This window comes from Accipiter gentilis, chromosome 12 (genome assembly GCF_929443795.1).
Source record: "Accipiter gentilis chromosome 12, bAccGen1.1, whole genome shotgun sequence".
Lineage (NCBI taxonomy): Eukaryota > Metazoa > Chordata > Aves > Accipitriformes > Accipitridae > Astur > Astur gentilis.
This window is the reverse complement of record NC_064891.1, coordinates 25,725,659-25,742,860: the sequence shown is the minus strand read 5'-3', so window position 1 is coordinate 25,742,860 and position 17,202 is coordinate 25,725,659. Positions and strand designations below refer to the sequence as shown.

The following is a 17,202-nucleotide window of genomic DNA, read 5'->3' as shown; positions in this document are numbered from 1 at the left end:
CAATCTTGAGAAATGTTGATCAGCAGCTTCTCATGATAAAAAAAAGAGTCCATTTGAATGACAAAACAGCTTCGATAAATTTGTGATTTCCTGCAGTTGTACTAAAAGGAAATGTTCTGTCTTAATGTTTCGGAGGAAGAGGTTCTGTGCATTCAGAAGGAAGTGAGCACTGTTAGTGTGTTTGCTTTTTAGCCTTTGTCCACCCCCTTCCCTGCTGCTGGAATAATTAATTCATTTTGGGAGCCAGCAACAGATCTTATTACAATTAAAATAAAAGCAGATTTTTATTTGCATTTCACTTTCATTTGGACAACACACAGGGCAGGAGGAGAGGCAGAATTTCTTCCTGCACCAGTCTTTTTTTGAAAACTGTTGTCATGGGCTGGATTGTCACATATCGGCATTTGAAACTCTGGAGTAAGGATTGTCATGTTACTGAGAGTGGCTTCAGAGCACGTTGGTATTTGCATGGATTCTGTTACAGACCCAAGCCTAGATGTTGTGGGTCAGGGTGTATGCTTTGCTGAACTTTCTGAGCCAGATCTCTTTTTACTGGAGCCAGGGGACTGCCTTTTCCAGCATGGGCTGGTTTAAGCCTAGGAGTATTGTACCCTTTCAGTGTGTAGCAAAGCATGATTTGGGTTTCTTGGGGTGGGGCAGCCGGGGGGGGGGGGGGGGGGCGGGATTTGTGCATGTGTTTGGAGATGATCAAGACTGAACTAATGTTTCAGAGCAGACATTCAGTCTCATCTGCCTGTTTGAACATTCGGGGTACTTGGGTTTTCCTGGTGACATGTCACGTGTGGCCCAGCTGCAGAGAGTGCAGCACTATTTTTAACTCGAATTTTGAACTGTTTCCCCCCCTGAAGATGGATGGGGTGGGACTGTGGAGTTCCCCAGCTCCCAGGCTCCCATGTACTTGGCATGTTGGTGCTAAGCCCGGAGGTCCAGTTTCCCAAAGCGCTTCCACAGGTCGGTAATGAAGAGCTTGGGGGTGATTTTGGTTTTGAGGTTTTTTGAGTTCCCATTCTAGGAAAATCTAAATATCAAAGTTGCTAATCTGGAGAGGTTCCCGAAGAACAGGAGCTGGGGTTCATCCCGCAACTTTGGCAATAGTGCGGTTAGGGCTCTGGCCATGCATGCACAAGGGACAGCTTGCTGGAGCCTGGCAGGCGGCTTTGCTGCACGGGTTTCCTCTAGTGGTGCCTGGCAGGCCGTGGAGACCTCCTCTCCTCTTGGCACAGGTCCATGCAGGCCCTTAGCTGACTGTGGTTCTCTGATGCTTTCTGCCTGCCTACCTAACACTAACTTTGGGGAAACTGTGTAATGTTATGAGTTACAGCATAGCCCGGGTTTTCAAAAGCTTTAAAGAGCATATTGACAAATACCCTAAAAAGGCCAGGTTAATGGTGGACAGGAACTGTCTCCACAGATGTTGGGACTAAGATAACTACAGGCTTATATTTAAAAAGTAGACATTTCAGTAAGCAGCAGATGCTTCTGCTCTGAATTAGGAATTGCATCTTGTGCAATACGACTTAACTTGTTTTTAAATAAGAGCTCCTCAGTATGAGATGAGGCAGCATGCATGGAAACTTGACACCTACATGGTAAAATCTACGTATTAAAATGAGTTTTAGCTGTTGTCTTCAGGTAGTTTAAGGGCTTGTCTGTAACTTAAGAGAAGCAAGGGCTGGTGCTCGCCACTGCATGACCAAGTAAGTAGCTACTTAGTGTTTATTCCCTTATCATCCTGCTGTTAAAATGATACCTCCATCTGTGCACTGGAGGAAAACTTGGCATGAAAATTGGTTTGATCCATTTCAGAAAGGGAGGCAGAGGGTGGATGGCGATCCTGAGCAGCAAAACAGAGGGGCATGACCCCTTGCCTGGCTGAATGGGAAGTCAGCTGTGCATGGCCAGCAGCCTGGGCCACTAGTCACCATGACAGCACGAAGAGGTCTGCAGTAGGGACAACGCATGACTAACCTTGCTGAGCAGTGCCCAGCAGGCCTGTACGTGTGAGAGCACCCGTGTCAGCCGGGCTGCCCTGGAGTAGGCACGTTCTTCTTTTAAACCTGCAGGAATTGGCATTATGGCAGAAAGGCGGTGTCCCTTCCCCTCCCCACTGCCCCTCCTCTCTCGTCACACACTGTTTAAAAAGAATTTATTGCTGGGAAGAGAGCTTGGGGTCAAGGAAGGTTCAGGGAGAGAAAAGGCCTTTGGAGGTATTTCAGCTGCCGTTTTTGCAGCAAGCGGCATGTAAGATGTTTTACATTCAGTGTTGGGATACATATAGGAAAGATAGCTGTTTCTCATCGTAAATATTATTGTTGCAAGAGACACAAGTTACAGTTGTTTAGGGTTTTCCTTTTGTTCGAATATAATCAGAACCTCTGAGCAAAACAGCTTGATTGCTCTGAATTTGGATGCTTGCCAGCCTAGAAGTAGAAGGATATTTGACGTAGCACAGTGTTTTAGTAGAAAACAATTTGCAGGGTCATAATATGTGGCTTTGGTTTTATTTTGTTTGGTTGGTTTTAATATTTTTTTTTCATTGCTGCTGTTAGTTTTTAAACTACTTGCAAGTTAAGGGCTTCTCTTGCTCTGAGTGGAGATCTAGTGAGACATTTATAGCAAGGCATAATGTAGAACAAGAACCCTGATTGGCCAGCACTGACAGCAGATTTTATCCTGGGAGAACAAATAAAAATAGCCTATGACATTTTCTGCAGTTCTTCCAACATGTCAGGCTGATGTTCTTCTGTGTGCCTCCTTTCCAGTAGATTTTTGCTTGGGCATGTATGTGCACATACAGGTTCTGTTTTGTCTTAATAATTAGGATTTGATGTTATTGTTAAGAGAGTCTTTGGTAAAGAAGGTGAAATATATGAGTGGTAATATTGTGCTAATGCTTTCGTTTATGATTAAGATTTATAATCTCAAACTTAATATTTGAGGGCTGTTTGTTTGGGGGGGTTGTAGGGTTTGGGTTTGTTTTTTTAATTTTTTGAAAGGTGCAGAAGCTGAACCTTGTGAGCTGATGTATAGTGTCCAAATGTGTGCCCAAGGTCACGTCTGTTTTGCATGACTAAAGAATGTGCTCTCATTGCCCAACACAAAGTCCGTTGAAACCAATAAGAAGTTTTTTGCCTATTTTAGTGGGCTTTGGCTAACCCTCCTGCTCTGCAAGTTGAGACAACCAAACAGAACCTCTTGGTCAGAATTTCCATTTGTTTTGCAGCAGAGTCTTACTGTGGAGTGATTCAGCTTCTCAGTGCTCCTCCAGCCAGGAAGATACACATGTGGTTCTGCTGATATTTGTGTATCATCACTAATACTTTTCAATCTTGGTTTACTGCTGATAGTGGCATGCTGTTTTGTATTTTCCTGCAAGAATAGTAATCTTAGTAGTTTATGGCTCCTGCCCTTTTTACCCAGCAGCCATAGAAAAAGACCTGGTAATACCAAGTAATGTTCTGTATAGGTTTGATCATACAAAGGGAGAACACAGGTGAACATGTGGATTCCCACTGACTTCCCATGTCAGCCTTCTGGTATGTGGAAATGATAACCCAGCTTGTTGACTGGATCCATCTAAAGTATTGCATGTAATTTTTTGTTTTGTTTTGTTTAAGAAAGTTGATCTACATTATCTCCTTGCTAATAAATCTTACGTGAAGAAGCTGATCAGGGGAGTAAATTTTAGATTACTGTTGAAAGCTAGATAAGCAGGGGTAGTGAAGTCATAACAAGATATGACACTTGACTCTAGTAGCGTGTGGAGGCTGTTACTCAAAGCCCTCAGTGCTTTATAGGAGGGGCCACTACTACAATAGTGCACCTTGAAAGATCTCAAGTGTTCAAATACTATTGCATGTGTCTTACTATATAATAATGCGGGTTATAAAGTGATATGGTATGCTCTAGTAGTGATGTTAGAGTTTTGAAAGGTAACTGATGTTGTTAGGGACATTGAGAATGGCTCTGTTCGAAGAGAAGTTACTCTTTTAGTCTTGACAGTGTTCCCCAAGAGACTTGTGTTCAGCCTTGTGGCTTTTATGTCTTTCTCTGTCCCCTCTGAAAGAAGCAAACAGTCTTTTACCTGGGAAGACAAAATGAGATTGGATCATTTTAAAACAATCTATTTTAAAAACAGAAGGATTGGCTGTGGCTTTTGTCCTTACGTATTGTTTAGATGAACGTTTTAAACTGCTTTCCCTTCTTATGCTTCAGCAGAGGGCTATGCCAGCTCAACAGCTTGTCTCCAGGAAGCCTGGATCTGAAGTGTGCCACAACAATCTGCAAATTGCAGTGGCAAAGTCTGTTTTGGGGAAAGCTAGCACAATATCTGTGTGTGCTGTGTACTCCAGCCAACACCATGAGTAATTTAATAAGTACTAGGGAGAAAACAAACAAAAACAAATAAGTATATTTAATGTTGCAGTTGTATTAAAAAGTACTGTGTAGGTCTGAGTGCTTGCCATTCATGGTGTGGATCAAGACAGAAATAGTAACAGGGCGGGCTGACATGTCAGCAGCGTTGTACAGACCAAAATGTGTACATGTATCAAAAGACACAAAGTGGGAGAAGGAGCTTTGCTTTCTTTTTCTTTAATGCAGTTGTCAAACTTGTAAAAAGTAGATCCCCTTTGTGCCTTTTAATTTCCAGTATGTCCCTCTGTCTATCGGATGATGAAAACTATGGCTGAAGAGCTGACAGGGAAAAAAATGACTGGGAAAACAGCTGATGCTCAAGGAGGAGGAGTTAAAGTAACTTAATATTGTACCTTCAGCATTGCACTGAATACTATAGTTAGGCTCAAAAACGTGGTGGTAGCTTCAAAAGGAAAAAGTCAAGGTGGGTAGGGAGAGATGGAGCTGAGCACCTAGTTGCAGTAAGAGTCTTGATTAGCCTGAACACGTCAGAAGAGCTCCTTGCAAGAGAGTTGTATAATTTGTTAAGGGAAGATACTGACTGCAGGGCAAAGAGGCTGGGAAATGGCAAGAAGAGAGGACTGCCACCGAGGGCAGTGGTTTTCCTCCTCTGCCCTCCCCACTGTGTTAGCTTGAGCACTTGTGCAGCCATGGGGGAAATGGACTGGGGACCAGTGGGGGAAAAGTTGCTGATGGACCTGAGTTAAATTGTGCCCATCAAAAAAAAAAAAAAAAAAGTAAAAAAAAAAAGTCTTGACATCAGTGTTCCTGACACTGAGCCATAGTGTCACAGATTGGAGAAGAGAAGGTTTCAGAGGTCTCCTTCATGCTACAAGCCAGCGTCTTGGATGTTAAAACCATCTTATGTGGGTTTTTTTCATGCTTACTGTTAGGGGAATTTTTTTGAGTTTATAGAAAGGATATTTACAGAATCATTTTTTACTTCCTGGAATGTTAGGAAAATGGTGCTTCATTCAGTAAAAATTTTCCAGATAACTTGAACAGATATGTTTAAAAAATGCTGTCAACTTGAAATGCATTCACTTAAAAATCATTCATACCCATACAATTTCAAGTAGTAGGTATAGCCAAGATTGCTTCTAGTTTGCCTTATAATTCCTCCTAATTTTTTGTCTTCTGCAGTTGGTATCTCCCATATCTGGCTGCACAAAGCTTTACTGGCACACACAGGGCAACTCACTGATGATAGATATGAAATTGCTCACATGCAAAATGACATCAGATGCACAGAAGAAATGCTTCTATTATATATTGTTTGTAACAGAAGGATTGTGTATATTTACTGAATCAGTGATCTGTGATTTTTTTTTTTTTTTATTTTATTTTATTTTTAAAATTGTTTGCAGAAGTGGGGTACATAGAGCTTACTGGAAACTTCTGTTTTGCTATATTTGGAAACAGTTCAGCACTAACAAAGTTGGAAACTATTTTAAATGTGCACAGTCTAACCCCCTGAATATGTTTTTCTGTCTTAGTGGCACAAGTACATCCTTGCTGCAGTTCCATATATGGAAATTTGCCATCAGACAGCATCTTTTTCCAGAGCTCACATTGAGTCAGGAAACTGCCTCTGCAGTAGTCAGACCTCTTGGTTAACTGTTACAGGAAAGCCAGTCCTCTATCTCTCCTTTAGGGACGATTAAACTTTCAGTTGAATATTATTAGTGTGATATTTGAGACAATGTCACTGGTGGGGAAGACAAGGCTCTTCCCTTCCAAACTGGAACACTTGAGAAGTTGAGTGTACCAAGACGAATATAGGAATTGCATGTATGCAGTAGACTGTGCAATAGAGTAGAAATAGGAGAGGAGAGAAATACCTGCATCCACATACTATGCCTGCATGCTTTTTCTTCCCAAATGTCCATAAATATTAGAGCAATAGATTCTCTTATTTTGCAGTAGTATTTCACAGAGGAGGTGTAGTTTAAAGGATCTGGCTTTCCATGAAGTCATCCTGCTGTCCATGTGACACAGTTTTATTGCTGGTTTGATGTGGGGCTGGTGGAATTGAGTGCATGCGTATGTGGTTGAGGAGGAACAGGGGGATTCAACCTGGTGTTTTCCAAATTTCTGAGACCTTCTCTTTAAATACATTTATGCAATTGCTTTAAATGCAACTACGTGGTTTGCCAGGCAAGCAGCTTTCCAAATGTCCATTTAAAGTAGAGAGTAAGTTTTCAAGCCTGTTTATAAAGTAGGCAAAGTTCAATCTCTGAAAGTGGCAACACTTTGAAAATAGTGGATTCTTTTTTACTCTCAGGTGAAGAGTTGGGGCAGAAGTCTGGAGGAGAACAAGAATGGTAGTTTTCACATCAGTCATTGCAACTGGATTTGCCAGCTCATGCGCTGATCACCCACATTGACTTCCTTTCAGTTTGTGTTTCACAATTAAATGGATGGATGGTTTTTTCCTTCCCACCCTTCTTGATGTATGGTATCAGATTTCTACTTAGTCAGCTATAACCACCTTGTGAATTTCAAAATTATTTTTATGCTGGACATATGCTGGTCTGAAAACCACAGTTTCTGCGTAAAGTAGATACTTGTTAGTAACACTGGTGTAAAGTGTTAACCATCCTTTCTTTCTCTTTCCTAAAGCTTGTACAACGAGGACAGAAACTTGCTACGTATTCGAGAGAAAGAGAGGCGGAATCAGGAGGCTCTGCAGGAGAAAGACAAGTTCCCTGAGAAGACTCCCCTCTTTGCAGAACCCTACAAGGTAATGGTAGCGGAGTGCGTGATGGAGGGAATGGAGGAAAGAGGGTTGGGGTGGAAGCAGAGAGCTGTGACCTCTGCATACGCTATAGCAGACTTGAGCATGATGCATGCAAACACAGCATCTTCCCATCTGCTTAAGTTAAATTCATCAGAGTATGTGCTTAAAGCTCTGTAGATGGTGCAAGTGCAGTACAGACTTTGGGTTGCACAGATTAATTTGAGGGTCTCCTGTAGTCTGGGAGTTTGAGGGAGAGTTGCCCAGAAGCAGCTTGGCTGCTTGTCTGCAGCTGTGTTTGAGACAAACTGGTCTGATGTTAAGTGTTCCTGAAGACTTGGCTCAGAAGAACTAATACTGACTAGAGCAGTCCCACTTGCTTTCAGAAACTGCATGCAGGATCAAGATGATCTTGCATAACTTCACTCACAGTGATGCATGGTGTTTAAAATAAGATCCTGAAGAATGTCTGTTCTTGAGCTGGATCTCTTGGGGTCGGGGGTCATGCTTTTTAAATTTCCACCTCTCTGTCCTTCTGTTGCAGACTAATAAAGAAGATGAGTTGTCAAGCCGAATTCAGAACATGCTGGGCAATTATGAGGAGGTCAAGGAGCTCATCAGCAACAAATCCCATCAGAATCTCATAGGGATTCCAAAAAGTGTTGCTCCTCTTATCCCACAGGGAAAGCCTGATCGCCCATACTTCCCGGAAAAGACCAGCCATACATTACCATCTTCATTCCACCGCACAACCTACCATCCACCCATGGGACCTACGGTTGTACCTCCTCCCCCTCCAAGCCACTCCATTCACTACCAAAAGGCACAATCAAGAACAGAACCAGCTTCAGGTTTGCACACCAAGAGTCACAGCTTATCCAATGGTCGGAGCCAAGGTCAAGAACACAGTCGTGGTGGTCAGCAAAGTCATGCATGTTTTCACCACAAGAGAAATGACAGGCGTGTGGTTGGTGAAGGTCATGCTGATGAACTGCAGGCCTCCCTTTTGGTGCTTTCTCCATTGCTGTCATCTTTTTCTTCTCCAGTGGCACCCCTGTCACCTCTACATTCCAGCCAGCATATCAATTCCAGGTCACAGAACAGCAGCAAAAGTCATGGGCAGACCTACAGTCAAACAAAATCATCTCAGGACCTAGTGACAGGATCACAGGAGAAGGAAAGTCGGGACAGCTCAGCCGTTAACCTGACCAGCACCGCTCAGCCTTCCTCTCAGACTTTTCCCCCACCTTTGCCATCAAAAACCAGTGCAATGCAGCAGAAACCAACTGCCTATGTCAGACCAATGGATGGCCAAGACCAGGCACCAGTTGAATCGCCAGAGCTTAAACCTCTTCTGGAGGAATACCACAGAGAACCCTATGAAAAAATCTCAGATTTGAAGGCAAATGCCAAAGCCAAACTATCCAAATTGGAAATCCCTTCTGAGCCCATAGAGGTGAGTGCCATTGTTGGGGGGCTCTGTTACTGGCAGGGTAAGTTCAGCTGTGGTAGAACAGGTCATCAAGGGACAGAGACTACTGGAAGCAATGATGACTGTGCATGTGTTACCATTATTAGAAGGTGTATTTTGAGGTTGGCTTTTGCTGACCTGGGTGAGATACCTGTTTGGTGAAAATGCAACACTTGCCGTGATTCTGTGATTTTCTCAGTGAGGCTGTAGCAGGTTTTATGGTTAGAGAGACTGCTGTTGCTACGATTTTTGTTTTGCCTGTAAAGGATGTTGAAAAGGAGAAGGGGGAAATGATATACTGAGAAGGTCAAGTGGTGATGCACCTGCAGTTAGTACATGCAGAGTGTCAGTACTCAGTCTGAGTGCTGGTGGGTAGAAGCCCCAAATCCTCACTGACTATTGGGACAGCTGACTGTGCAGTGAGTTCTGTGGTCACCTGGTAGGTTGAAGGTTTGGGGGCTTTGATAAGTGACTGTGAACACCACAGGGTTCTCCTAAATAAGTTTGTAAGATCTCACTGTAGACCCTCAGAAAAGTACTAATGTGAACAAAAAACATCCTATAGATTTCTGCCAGATGGACTTAGCCTAGCTTTCTCAGGAAACACACCACTGTTCTGTCTCCTGCTTCATCAAATGCCTTTTGAGTAAGTTCTGAAGGTTAAGTAAATTTAGTGCAGAGGTGGAATTCTCAATGATAAGCAAGATCCTAAAAGTTCTGTAAAATTTTGCATTCAAGCAAAGAAGATACCCTCTTTCTTGTACCAACTATGAGCAGAACTCTGCTATGTATTTGTTCTTATTAGCAGAAGGCGGCCTGGGCAGCAAGCTTGTGCATACCTTCATTCTAGTCACTACACTTACCCTTTCTTTGCCAAGGACTGAGAGGGATGTTGCAAAAGATGTGGGATGCGAAGCTGCAGTTGTTGCAGTAAAGAGGTGCCAGTTGGGCCAAAGACCAAAATGTGTTGCATGTTAACCTTTGGTTATTCCTGCTCATCTGAGAACGGCTTCTTCCTGATACATATTATTTTCTTGAGAGCAAAACACTAGCTTCTTCATTTGTCCCCCATTTAATAATGAATAATGTTTTGGAGCTTAGATTTCAGCCTGCAGTTAGAATCTGCAGTTTCAGTCTGCAATTAGACTTCTGTTTTCAGGTGCTCTTCCGTCTTTCATTCTGCTCTTTTGGTCATTTTCATGGATTTGTCTTTTCCAGGTTGACACATGTCAGTTGGTTGCAGCAAGGTTGAGTGCAGGGGTATTGCAGATTACCAGATGCAACTCAGAACATAATGCTGTTGCTCTTGTTGTGCTTAACTGGCCCTCTTGCCAGAGGGACGAAAACTTCTGAGAATATGGAATTTTTTTTTTTTATATAGTTCTCCCTGCATCTTGAGTTGGTTAGCGATCATATGCAGTGTGTGGTAGAGATGGGCGCAGTTAAACTGGATTAGCTTAGTCTGTTCTAGCTTTCACTTGAGAGAAAAAGGAAAAGGCAGTGGTCAGAGTGGTTGGGAAGGCTTTTCCAAAGATTTCAGAAAGCATCTCTCACCTATGTTTGCGCCCTGCTCTGAAGTCCGGTGGCCTCACAAGGAGCAGGTGCATTGTTTAGGACACTGTTAGGAAACTTTAGGGGAAGGGGAGGATGGCTGGAATTACAATTGCTTCTTAACCAGGTGGTTAAGAAGTGGTTCTTTCCTTTATAAGTATTTTGATACAGCATAATTCCTGGTTGTATTCCATCTGTTTTTGCTGACCCAAAGACCACGTATCTGATTTGTCATGTGCAATTGAGGTAGAAGCCTTGGATTTCTCAGACATGTGCTGTAAGTTAAAGTGGCTTGAAGCTCACACTGGTAAAACAGTGGGAGAGGAGGAGCAGTGTTGTACGTGCGTTGTTCAGAAAAAGCACATTCTTTTTTGTTGTGTCCTTTGAAGACCATTGTTTCAGCTTTGCTAAGGGACCAGCACACTGATTCTGCCTGCCTTGCGGCTTAGCCTCCTACAAGTTCAAAGGCACTCAGTTCCCAGGTACATTTGGCAGTTTCACCATGCTCATCCTTCGGCACTGAGAATATTGCTATGTTCTATGGGATGTAGGATCCCACAGTGCTGACCTAAGGCAGCTGGGTGAGGAGAGCTGTGGAGATATTTTCAAATTGTATTTTGCCTTTGTAATAAAAAGGGAGAGTGTGGGTGAGGTCTGCTTTTCGTGGAAAAGAGTGTTGATCAGCTGCAAATGGCTGTAGGCAATTTTTTGTGGAAAATGAGACAAGACTGGCAAAATGACATTGTTGAGAAGTTGTGAAAATACTTTCATGCTGAGAGACTTTATTTGCTTCAAAGTAGGTTTGACATTGCACATCATAACTCCAAATAGGAAGTGCACTGTGGTCTGCTTTTCATTATTTGTTTGACCAGATATTTTAGTCCTGGGGGAGAAGTAAAGCAGTGCAGGGCCTTACCTTCTGCATTACCCATTCTTCATTAACCATTGCCAAAAAGATAAAGGCCATTCCTGGGTTTAAAACTCTTTGCAATTTTTTTTTTTCTTTTTGAGAGGGCATGCTTATTTTTTAGAAATGAGACTTCCTTGTTCTCTCCCAACTCTCCTGGTCCCTGGTCCCATTTCTATTTTCATCTTCTCTCTCTTTTTTTAATATATAATTATTTATTTTTAATCCCCATGCTTTTTATGTCGTCTCATGTATCTCTGGTTTAATATGATTTTAGATAGGGTAATGTTAGCTATGATGCTGTATGCTTAATGAAACTTCTTTCTCACTTTCCATTGAGCACATGACTCTGAATCCAAATGCCTGTAAAAATCTTACAGCTGCCAGAGCATGAGTAGTGTTATCCATGCTATTAGATCTGTGGCAGAGTAAGAACATAATAAAAAGGGAATTGAAGATAATGAAAGAAATGGTTTTGCACAAACCAAAACCCTGGTTTTAATTATATGCTTAGTCCATTTTGAAGCTGATAGATGAAACCTTTTGTGAATATGCTGAATGATCCTCATTTGAGGTAGGTATCTTTAGGCTGTGACGTCTGACTGTTTTCTGTGCATAGGCGTTTTGGATAATGGCTCTGTAAGCTCTAGTGAAAAAATCCATTACTTCATTTTCTGCTTGTTTGAGGCTCATCATTATCATATTCACTTACTTCTGTTTGGTTTCAATGATTAATGTATATTTGATGGTACAGTCTTTCAGTGCTAAAGCCTGGAGAGTGAAGAGGAAGAAACAGTGTGGTTGCACACCTGGGTATATTCCCTCTGTGCTGGATGTACACTATAAGAGAGGTGACTGGGGAACAGGGCTGGGCTGGTTTGCTTTTAGAAAACATCCGGTGGGGTATGTTGCATGCAGGTGAAAGATTCACCCAAAGAAAGGGATCTTGGGAAGGCTAATCAGGGGGTCCTTCGGCTGAAAGGTTGGCCCTCCCTTTTGTTTTTGGTGAAGCAGGAGCTGTGGGGAGGCTTCTTGCCCTACCATGACCCTGACAGTGAATAGGTCTAGACTAGCAGAAACTCTGCTGTTCTTCCCTCTTCTTCCCAGCAACTGGGAGCATAGTTTTACAAATTTTATTTAAACTGTTCGGCCCCAGTTATACTGAACAGCCACATGCCAAACGCAGTTTTTCCCATGATCTCCCTTGACATCATTTAGGAAAGCCATTTCTTTTACTGCATGTTTTTTGGCTAATTGAATTTCTAAGGCGTGTGTCACCTGCAGCTGTGAATTCATTATTGACAGCTTCTGTTCATGGCAACACTGACAAGTTAAGCCTTCCAGTCTGAATAGACAAGCAGATTCACTGTAGAGTGAATTAATCCACAGTGGATAACTGTGCAGTGACTCACTTTGCATTCATGTAAAGAAACTGAACAGCTCTTGCCCCACTTCCCCAAATAAAAACCTTCACTTTCAAACGTCATCCCCGACTCTTTAAGGAATCTTTCCAAATTTATTGTGAGATGACTTAAAAATATAGCATACATGAAGCTTAGATGTATCCCTTCTCTTAATGTGCCAGGTTTTACCTCTTCCCCCAGCACCTAAACAAAGATGCTTTTAAAGCCATTCTGTCTTTTCATGTCTTTAGGAGAGCTGCAGCACCAACAGAGACCCTTGTATTACCTCAGTTGACAAAGACTGTGATGTCTTAAAGGGAATCGTCTTGACGGAAGGGCTAAGAAGCAGTGAGGCTGGTTTGAGAGTGTTTATAAATCCTCAAGCATTATTAAGGGCATAGTGTCTGGAGGAGTGTATAGCACTTGATGCTCACTGAAGATTTGGCTTTGTTTTCCTGGCAGTTTTGTAAACGTTAGGTAGTATCTCCTTTTATCTCATGTAATGAGACCTCACTGGACTTTCCTCTTTCACCTACAAACTGGGAAGCAAATAGGGAAGCAACCAATTTAAAAAACAAAAAAACAAAAAAACCAAAAACCCACCTAAACCAGCAGCAGCAAACAATAGAGAAGTCCGGATATGTTAAGTCTTTTTGGTAATACTCTTATCCTTGAAGTACAGGGTACACACAACGATCTCTATTCGAAGTGGGATTGCTGTCATTGAGCTCTGTTCACCTCAGTAAACATTTATGAATGGTCACCAGTTAAAACATGATTGTTGCGTAGTATATAGTGATGAGTAAATACCTAGAAAGAAGTTTGAATGCTAAACCAAAACTGTTCTAGATAATATTTTTTCACAGACTTCTCTCCATGGTAACTGAGCTTTACTACTGGAAGGAGTCGTCAGGTGAACCCTGTAAACTAGAAATAAATATATTACTTTAATCCATCCTTTAAAAATGAAAATCTTTAAATATATATATATAGCACTGGCATTTGGTCTTACCTAATGAATACAGAGTATTTAGCATTATGCTGCTATTGTTGTTTTTCTACCAACCTTATATTTATTTATCATTTACTGAATAGAAGGAATATTGGGCTTTTTTTCCCCTCTCCCCTTTGTATTCCTTTTTTTGATTCTTTTTTTTTCTTTTTCCCCCTGCTTTGCACCGAGAGAGGTAACAAGGTATTGCTTCTGTGTCTTCTCTGCTGCCCTCTTTATAGTCAGAAGTGCCTTATGTGATTGGAGAAGGGTTTCCTTCCTTCCCCACGAGCATTGTGTAAATTTGTCTTTTTGTTGGTGTGTGACTGCTAAAGAAGTAGATCAAACATGAATGACAATTGTTACTACTAGATTTTTAATATTTGCTTACGGTCTCCAGAACAAAGAGTGCTCTGGAAGAGCTGGAGGGTGAGGGCATGTGGGGCAAGGAGCAGGTGGTTGATTCAAAAGCCGCAAAGGACATCTTGTGTTGTTAATTTAGTTTAACCAGACTCTGATCTTCAAAGTTCATGCGTCAGACTGCACAAGTCATAAATTAGAAGTAGTCTTGTTCATCTTCCTCTTTGATGCTTGGAGAAGGTACGCTCAAGTCCAGTGTCCAACTACCAACTCTCACCTGCAAGGCTTTTCAAGTTTGAGAGCCTTGCTTGTTCACTTGGCTCCAAGGTCTGGGCTTGACTTTTATGCAAAATACCAAATAATAGGGGAATTATTTTAAAAAAACCTGCATTCAGCTATCAGGCCACCAGAAGTGGGTAGTGTTTGTTCTTGCTGCTTGGAAGGCCAACTAGGCAGTATCAGTGTGAAGAAAGGAACAGGGATCCTGCATCTGCCAAGAGTGTGTGGTGAGGAAGGGAAGGAGGGGGTGCCAAAAAACTGTTTCTGAGAGAACCGTTGGGTCCTTGCCAGTTTTTTCCCATCAGATGTGGATGGACTTAGCTCTTTCGTTTACACCAAACCCGACTTCTCTCCATAGAGTGTTTCTGGGCACCATTGCGGAACATTTGTCCAGATTCAGTTGCTAAATCCATCACTTTGCAAAGCAATGGGAGACTGAGAAAGAGTAGTTAGATGGGGATTTGCAAATCCTGCAAAGAGCAAGAGCAGGATAGATAAGGTCAGGCAAGAATTTCCACAAACTACGTTGCATCTTTCCGGATGACTCAGAAGTCAGTGTCTCGTCCAGATTGCTGTGAGAAACTTGGGCTTAAACAAGCTGCCATAGCGTATTAATCACTGGGAAGTTTTTTGGTTGAGGTTTTTTAGGTTGTTGTTCTTCCTATGAAGGGCTTGTGATCAGCCATCCTTACTGGAATCAGTTATGATTCCAGCACAGCATTTAGACCATTGCCTTTCTCATTGGCAACTGTAAAGAGAGTGGTGTTTAAAAAGGAGGGAAAAAAAAAAAAAAAAAAAAAGAAGAAGAAAGAAAACCTGTGTTCCTCTGCAGTTTGCAAAGTCAGGAGTCAACAAGCTGAATTTAAGGAGAACTTAAGACCAGTTATGTTGTTTACCATTGCCGTGCAGCACAAAATCAGTGCTTGTTAAATGTTGTGTATGTAAACAGCTACTTTTTTTCTGTAATAACCCATTTTGTGTCAGTGGCTGTATGTTATAATGAGTAAAATTAATATCCTGCAATTGTGGGTATGAGTAATTTTCCAAACCTTCATCTGTACAATGAGGACTAACGTGCACAAGTTTTACAAAGGTGAGTGAATAAATGTGTGTAGAAACTTCCAGATGTAGTAATGCTGAGAAGGTATCAAAATAAAATTGATAACCCTGTCTTCAAAGCACATAGTTAGTAGTGGGGTCTGGTAAGTCAAGCAAGAAGCAATAGTTTGGAACTGAGGGGTAAACCAGCAAGTGCTGTAAGCTGCTTTGTAAAGCTCCATCTGTCTAACACAGCAAATGGCAAAACATCTATATGACACACATTCTCACATTTCTCCTGAGTGCTTGATGTTGTTGGGTTCGTATTCCTGAAATGCAGGGCAGCAGGAATGAGTGGCTGGCTGCTGAACGAGTATGGAAAATGTCAATGAGACAGTTTTGCTGGATCCCTCAGGTTTCCTAACTCTTTTTCAACCCATGATTGTCTAGTGCCAGCTGTGTGAGTTTGTACACACTAGAGAGAGTGAGGGGAATGTAGTGTGTGCCACTGGGGCTGCAGTTACGTTAGGGTAGCTGTGGTTTGAGGGACAGCATGGAGTTTGTGGGCTTTGGTGCTGACCGTGAGTCCCAGGGAAGGAAGGAAGGAAGGAAGCATCATTTGAAGGCAGCTGAAAACACATTGTTTAATAGTCTTGTCTGTCTTGCAGGAGTTTCATATGAGGATGCTTTTCTTGTGCTATAATTGCTAAACAAAACCAAATCAAACATGCAGAGCTTGTCTGCGAGCTGTGTTTGGTTTGGAAGTTTGTGGTCTCTATTTTAGTCCTTAAGAAAAGCTTGTACACCTGAAGGCCTGATTTGTTTTTTCTGCTAAAGCACTTTGTTTAATAAGTAGTAGTATCTCTTTCTGGGAACCTGGAATCATGTGTCTTGACAAATATCACTGCTTCGGTGTCACTGTAACAGTTATATTGACAGAACTCAGGAGTAAAAACATAATGCTGTGAGTTGTGTGCTGGATATTTTCCATCCTCTGAAAGATTTATTTTTTTGGCTCTTTTGGAAGAGTCCCATCTTCTACCTTGAAGGCTTAACCATTGCTGTCATGACTTAAATCTGTGCTGCCCCCATAGTGATGATGGTGAAGTCCTTTGCTAGAGCTGCTTAGCCAAAGTTAAATTTCGGCAGAAGAACCCAACCTGGAGACCAGCATGAATTACCTGACCCTGAACACTATTCTGAATTTGAAGCCAAGCGTCAAGCTGTACCTTGCAGATAGTTGCATTATAGCCAGCTTTATTTACTTCTGAACAGCAAGGAGTCTAATTTTAGTTGGGTGAATGAGAAATGTTACTGCTTCTTTAGAACTGGCTTAGAAGAATTGGGAACTATTATTTCTAACTTTTTTTTTTTTTAAACTAATGGAAGTTTTCTGCACAACTCTTTTAAATGCAGAGGCAGCCTATGCCTTTGCAGACAAATCTTAGCTGCTCTGATAGCAACTTAAGGAAAGCAAAATTCAATGAAGGGAGCAGATTGCAGAAAAAAAGGTAGTTTGGGAATGGAAGCAATGTTCCGTGACTGTCAGGTGGCCACTGCAGTTGCATGGGCGTTACTGTATGTGAAGCAGCTCGTTTGGGGTGGTAAGCTTGCAAGGGAGGAAATGAACTACCAGCTGCTGGGGTGGCGTGTCAGGGAGGGATTGGTTGGTTGGTTGGTTTTAACTGTTTTATTAAGCTGAAGGGGCTGTTTTCAAACCTTGTGTGGATAGTAATTGTTCGCAGTAATTACCTGACACTCCTGCTAAAAATCCGCGTGGAAACGAGAAAACTTTGTGTCAACCTTATCTTTGGTTATTGTTCATATGGGTCTCCAGTGGCGACTGCTGGTATGCAAAACTGTTGTCTGAACAGAGTAACGTATACTCATGTAGTGGAATCTCAAAGAGGGAATTGTCGTGGGGACACACTGTCCTGCAGTGGTCTTTGACTGCAAGAGGCATAAAAAGTTTTGGGTTTGTTTTGTTTTGTTTTGTTTTTGGGTTTTTTTTGGTTTTTTTTGTTTTTG

At 42.0% G+C, this 17,202-nt stretch overlaps 1 protein-coding gene across 4 annotated transcripts in view; it reads left to right on the top strand.

Moving 5' to 3' along the window:
* AFF1 (ALF transcription elongation factor 1) overlaps positions 1 to 17,202 on the top strand; it is a 124,417-nt gene that overhangs the window by 46,624 nt on the left and 60,591 nt on the right. For all 4 annotated transcript variants that reach the window (XM_049815234.1, XM_049815231.1, XM_049815232.1 and 1 more), the window contains 2 exons: positions 7,060 to 7,180; positions 7,719 to 8,630. In XM_049815234.1, coding sequence (XP_049671191.1) covers positions 7,060 to 7,180; positions 7,719 to 8,630 — 1,033 coding nt within the window. The remainder of the gene's footprint in view (positions 1 to 7,059; positions 7,181 to 7,718; positions 8,631 to 17,202) is intronic.